This window comes from Ammodytes marinus (assembly GCF_949987685.1).
Source record: "Ammodytes marinus genome assembly, chromosome: 21".
Lineage (NCBI taxonomy): Eukaryota > Metazoa > Chordata > Actinopteri > Uranoscopiformes > Ammodytidae > Ammodytes > Ammodytes marinus.
This window is the reverse complement of record NC_137225.1, coordinates 22,895,965-22,902,823: the sequence shown is the minus strand read 5'-3', so window position 1 is coordinate 22,902,823 and position 6,859 is coordinate 22,895,965. Positions and strand designations below refer to the sequence as shown.

Below are 6,859 nucleotides of genomic sequence, written 5' to 3'. Positions count from 1 at the left end.
CCCAGCTCGCACATGCATATAATTCAAATTCCCCCTCTCTCTCTCTCTCTCTCTAGCTCTCTCTCCCTCTCTCTATCTATCTCTCCCTCTCTCTATATATCTCTCTCTCCCTCCCTCCCTCCCTCCCTTTCTCTCTCTCGATCTCTCTCTCACTCTCTCCCTCTCTCTATCTATCTCTCCCTCTCTCTATATATCTCTCTCTCCCTCCCTCCCTTTCTCTCTCTCTATCTCTCTCTCTCTCCGCTTTGATGGCATATGACATGCTCATAATATTTCCAAAGACCCAGGCTAGATGGTTCCAAACGGCTTAGCGTGCATGTTTTCTGACCTTTGTTTTATTTGTTTCGTTGCCACGGTGAACCGTTTTATGAACTCGCTGCTACAGCGGGCGAGATAATCTTCTGCTTTTCATGGGCGACGTTTTGCCCGTCCAACCAAACGCAACGCAATGCCGAGAATGAATGTGTCTATCTCCCTATAACCCCGAGGCAGGGCCATGACAGAGAGAGGGAGAGAGAGAGAGAGAGAGAGAGAGAGGGGGGGAGAGAGAGGATTAGAGAGATAGGGAGGGAGGGAGAGAGAGAAAGAGAGAGGGAGAAAGATAGAGAGAGATGGAGAGAGAGAGAGAGGGAGAGAGGGGGGGAGAGAGAGGGATAGAGAGAGAGGGAGGGAGGGAGAGAGAGAAAGAGAGAGGGAGAAAGATAGAGAGAGATGGAGAGAGAGAGAGAGAGAGAGGGGTAGAGGGGTAGAGGGAGGGATAGAGAGAGAGAAGGAGAGAGATGAAGAAAGAGAGAGAGAGAAAGGGAGAGATGGAGAGACAGAAAGAGAAAGAGAGAGAGAGAGATTGAGAGAGAGAGAGGGAGATTGAGAGAGAGAGATGGAGATGGAGAGAGAGAGAGAGAGAGAGCTTGGTATGAGAGCAAGGGAACGAGGGAGAGCTGGTGGTGGAAGACATCTGCAATGCAAATGGGTGCCCCGCAAAACCCTGAATAATTCAAAGTGTTGAATGGAAATCTTGCTTTTCTGATCCCCTTGTCATTAACTTCTGCCGGAGTGGGCCATTCTCATTTGGGCTCTTTTGGCCCTGCGAACCTCTCCATTCTGTAGCCCCCTCCCTCCCTCCCTCCCTCCCTCCCTCTCCCTCCCTCCCTCTCTCTCCCTCCCTCTCTCTCCCTCTCCCTCTCTTCTCTCTCTCCCTCCCTCACACTCCCTCTGTACTTTAACCCACTTTACCTCCTCCGTCTATTAGAAACCACTTTTCCCCGTTCATGTGCCTATTCGTACCAACTCCACACTGCCTGTTGCCCTCCTGTATTCCCTCTCTTCACATATAATCCTCGTATACTCTCCTTCCTTCCTTCCTACCGAAAAACCGCTTGAAAAGAATTGAGCAAAAAAAAATTGATAAAAAGAAGCCTTCCAATTTTTTGCCTACAGCCATGGGGGATACAGATGGGTGAACCTTTGTGAGGGCACCCTCTCTCCCTCTCTCTCTCCCCTCTCTCTCTCTCTCTCTCCCTCTCTCCCTCTCTCTCTCCCCCTCTTTCTTTCTCTCTCTCTCTCTCTCTCTCTCTCTCTCTCTCTCTCTCTCTCTCCCTCCCTCTCCCTCTCTCTTTCTCTCCCTCTCTCCCTCTCTCTCCCTCTCCCTCTCCCTCTCCCCCTCTCTCTCTCCCTCTCTCTCTCTCTCTAAGCTCTTCCTATTAAAAGAACTGAGAGAAAGGGATTATCTCTCTCACTTGCTGAATATCAGATCCATACACAATGCAGCCGGTGTATTCATCCATCCATCTAGCGAGCCGCCCGCACACTTCCATTGTTAATTCTTGCTATAAGACGATAGCTGGTGCTCGAGTGTGTGTGTGTGTGTGTTCGTGTGACTGTGTGCATACCCTCGAAAATGTCTTTGTTTCCCCCCCGACTCCTCACTTTTGAAAAGTTAGACGTTAGATGTTTGATGTTTAACAATGCGCTCCGGATGCCTTTGTCGCAGCTGTGTTGAAAATTGTCCCTGTTTTTTTTTTGTTTGGTTTATATTATATATGTATTTTTTTTGGCCCATTTTTTAATGAGTTGCTTTTGCTGTGTCCGTCTGTATGCGGCTGCTTTCAGAATCCGCTACCAGCCCTATTGAGCGTTAGAAAAGGGAGCGGCTTAATATATTATTTGATGGATTAGAGGCTGAGCGTTTTTGAATAATTAATTCCCCGGTTATTAATGTGACTGTCAGCCCCGTTGGTGTTTCATATGGCCCTGACTCTGGGATTTTTTTTAATTTTTTTTCATTGGTCACTGCTGGAAAAAGCCGACAGACATTGAAAAGTCCTATTCCTAAACATAACACTGTACATTTAGCGCGGCTGTTTGAATGAGTTTTCTGACAGAATACGGAGATTCATTAATGGCCGGGGTCGTTTTTTTTTCTCTCCTCTCTGGCCCAAGACTGATTTTATCTTCACATTACTGGATGGAAACTTTGTTAGGGAATTTGTGCGCTGTGTTCTATATGACTTGTATAAAATGTTGCACTGAGACGTTTGCAATTTATCATTTTATGGGGTTGGGGCTCCATTAAGTAAAATAAATACCCAGATGAATTGAGATCAGTGTATGTATGAATCTACTTGGCAAACTGATTGTGAAGTTGATCATTGTTTTGATTTGTTTAAGTACTATTGAATTATTTTTCATTTAACCTTTATTTATACTCGAGATAGCATTTAGGGGTGACCCTCATTTGCAATGATGTTGAGAAACAAAAACAATACATACACAATATGCAATTCAAATACATCAAATACACAACAAGCTGATAAAGAGAAACATTTTAGACAGGTATAGAGTATAAAGTACAAAAAAAAATGAAATAAATAATTTTCAAATTTGGTTATTGAAATGCTAAGCTAAAACGTTCGATACGTATTGTAGAAAAAAAAACTACATATCTTCGCACTACATTGAGATAATGCCGTCAAGCTTTTTTTCATCTGTCACATTTTCATGGACGTTTCTAAAGTACCATCCAACACACAATGTCAAACCCCAGTGTCCCTGACTTTACTTTGTACGGCCCCCTCCTGTAATTCCTTTTTTGGGTCGGTATCTAAGTAAAAGAAATACCCAGATGCATTGAGACCAGTGTATGAATCTACTTGGCAAACTGATTGTGAAGTTGATCATTGTTTTGTTCTTTTTCAGTACTATTAAATATATTTTTTTTTAAAGTCGGTTATTGAAATGCTAAGTTCATCCTCATATTAAACATTTAATAAGTAATTTGTGGTAAAAAAAAGACAGATATTTGTACTTGATATAGATTGAATAAAATGCTGCAAAACTGTTGAATCTGTCACATTTTCATGGAACCTTTTAAAGTACCAACCTCTCAACACACACACTCTTAAACCCAGTGTCCCTCACTTACTGTGTAGGGCCTCCTGTGATTCCTAAGCTTCCCAGACAGAGTTGACACCTCAGCAGGCTGATTGCGCTGACAGATTTCGGTCAGTGCCTGATGTTACTGGGAGATGAGATGCTAGCATGTAGCTGTCGGTTCAGTTAGCTGTGAAGCACATATCTCCTTTTTAATGATTGCGGCATGTTGTGCGTTTGATTGGATCGCTCTGGGGCACACATATACTTTTTTTGCACGGACAGCTGACTTGTCAAGAGTGTTCCTCGCTAGAATTAACTGCATATCTTGGATTTCTTCAACCACATCAACCCCTTTGATTGACACCAAAAGGTGTTGCTTTGAGGTTTTTATTACTTTTTTAAATCTCTTGAGGATTTTTCTTGGTTTCTCCCTATTCCTCGTTTTATGTGATACCCTCACAAACCCCCACACACACACGCACACACACACACACGTCGTACACGGGCAGGCACGCACGCACGCACAGACACACACACAAACACACACCCACACACATACACCCTATACCACCACACACACACACACACACACACACACCCTATACCACCACCACATTCTCCTTTTCTTGGAAGAAGTTTTTTGAAAATCTAATAAGAAGCAGACAATTTTATTGTGAGATTCAACGACTTTGAGGCCTCCATTTGGGGAGCTTGTTTCCAGCTGTGTCATCAAAACATGAAGAAAAGCGGCCCCTCCCTCACCCACCCAAACCCCCCTGTAGCTTCAGCATTCGTTCGCTAGCACACATGAATGCCTTATGAGCGGTAGTTGAAAGACATTTGAAACTTGTTCATAGGAAAGGGAGTCAGGGAGTTGTCATCCACCCCACAGCTGGACTCCAGAGTGCTAGAGTGAAACATCTGCTACGTAAAAAGCTCTGTCTCCAAACCGAGGTCCAACATTATGGTAAAAAAAACCACACAGATCATTTTGGGCGGACGGCTGACGCTTAGCACAAAACATCCTCTGAAGAAAACCGCTCGCCGAAATCTCAAGAGCCCGCTGCTGCTGCGGTCAAACTCAGTGAAACACGCGCCCCTGTCATGCAGAGATTACAGAGTCCTCGTGTACCGATACACATCTGAAAGTAGTTTAGTCTAACTACTCTGAGTCTGACTACTTCAAGAAGAGTTAATATTTATAGATATTGATTTATAGGCAGATTGTGATTCGGATTTTTTTTGAAGGTCGTAAGCAATTCAGGAGTTTTTTGTTTTTTTGTCTAAAAACCACATTCACTGACGCCTTCCAAACTCGCCTATCTACTTTCATTAATTTCACCACTCAACTTGAGTTCTACAGCTCTGGAAAAAATTAAGAGACCACTCCAAATGTTCAGTGTCTCTCGTTTTACTCTTTAGAGGCACTGGAGTAAAATGAACATTTTGATTTTATAAAATAAACTGACAACATTTCTACCAAATTCACAATAACAATATTGTCATTAAGAGCAAGTTCAATAAGTAATGTAGAGATAAATATTTAAGAAAAATCCAGACTGCTCTCTTAATTTTTTCCGGGGCTTTATATTAGTAAGGGGGCTTCTGAATGAGTGGGAGAATGTATCTTGCCAAATATGCTGCTAGGATGAGATGCTAGAAGTTGTCAGGCTTAATCAAATTTCATGAACATGTGGCATGTACTAATTTCCCCACTGTTCACTCACTGTTTTGACGTTAAGGGCATGCAAAGTAGCTGGAGTGTGTGTGTGTGTGTGTGTGTGTGTATCTGTGTGTGCATCTGTGTCTGTGTGTATTTTTTGTGTTTTTCTGTGTGTATATGTGTGTGTGTGTGCATCTGTTTGCGCATCTGTGTGTCCGTGTGTGTTTGTTTGTATCGTTCTAAATGGCTTTCGGTAATGTAGGCTACATCTATATGTGTGTGTGTGTGTGTCTGTGTGTGAATGGGCCTGTTAGCCATCTGAAAGCAGTTTCCGCCGCCCCATATGATGAATTCCTCATATGTTTTTGTGATGTCGTCAATGAATGGCAGTTTTGCGACCGCACCGCAACCGTGCAACCAATTCCAACAGGCTCATTTTTATGCACATAATAAAAAAATACGCTGCACAATTGTATACCCAATTTGCCAGGTGGTTATTGCTATTCCAAATTGAATGAGCCCGCCCTAAGTGTGATGGTTCGAAAAGCTTAACGGCACAGCTGATAGTTCCAGTGATTTTTTTTTTTTGGAGGGAAGCAGTAGAAAACACAGAACACATGATATAGAGAGTGGGATTGTGTTAAAGCTGCGGTACATGATTTCTGATTGGTCAAAGTTAACATGAGCTGTACGCTTTGACCAGGCGAGGCTCCGATTCTCTGTTCTTACTGGCTGTTGGGACTGTCCATTCACTTTGGCATGACTTTGTTGGTGTAGAGCGTGTCAGGGAGGGGACTATAGGGGAGGGACCAAAGAGAACAAGTGGAGTGGTTGAGGTATTTGGATTCAAATCTCTATCCCAACTGCCATTTTCTCCCCAAATCCTCCACCCCAGCTTTAAGGGCTATACTTGTTTTTTTTTTATAGTTTTTAATATTTTGTCTAAATAAATGTTTACAATCATTTTTTAAATACTAAAAAATGACCTTTTGGATGTGTGGACTTCCTACTATTCCTCCTCCTTTCGTGGGTGGATCTGCAAAATAACCCTGAGGTCATTTCACCCGCCGAAAAGCAATAAAAATGCACTCCTACTTTTTTTAATAAAGCAATTATAACTCATTGCCAAGTTCAATTAATTTAAAAATGTTCCATTAGGTAGAGAGGTCTGAAATTGGTTACAGAATTGCAAAGCATTTTTTGCCTAGCACTGGTGGAATGTCATGCCTTTCACAGTTAGTTTAAATATGTGTGGGTGGACATCTTTGGGGGGGGGGTGGGGGACTGGTTTACCTTTTACAAATGTTGTAAATAAAATATATTTCATAGCTCAATTCAAAGACTGAACTTCAAGCAAATACTCCAGATTTTTTTTTTTTTTTCTGTTTATTGATTTTTGAAAAGATTAATACAAACAAACAATATGAACATATACTACATACATTTTGAAAACTTAATAATTTTGATTTTGTCTTCAGTCAACCTTGTTTTATTTTTATTCATTCACTTTTAAATGTTTTATCATGTTTTAAATTTTCTTTTCTAATGTTTATTCTTAATCGTGATGTATTTCTATCCCCCTATAAAGCACTTTGAATTGCCTTGTGTCTGAATTGTGCTATAGAAATAAACTTGCCTTGCCTTAATTTCTTTTCTCTCTTTTTTTTCTCTCCAGGTGCTGTGTATTTGGAAGGTGGTTTGGATGAAGCCAGGTCGCTATTTGGTCGACTACTGTTCAACGGAGAGGTAACTGTAAAAAAATGCTTTTCTCAACTCTACACTCTAAAAAAAAATTAATATCAAAGAAAAGGTAATTTTGACCAT

At 41.7% G+C, this 6,859-nt stretch overlaps 1 protein-coding gene across 1 annotated transcript in view; it reads left to right on the top strand.

The window, feature by feature from the left end:
* Positions 1 to 6,859, top strand: part of LOC307267709 (ribonuclease 3-like) — a 98,430-nt gene that overhangs the window by 30,142 nt on the left and 61,429 nt on the right. Inside the window, exon 18 of the mRNA XM_080050091.1 lies at positions 6,711 to 6,781. Coding sequence (XP_079906217.1) covers positions 6,711 to 6,781 — 71 coding nt within the window. The remainder of the gene's footprint in view (positions 1 to 6,710; positions 6,782 to 6,859) is intronic.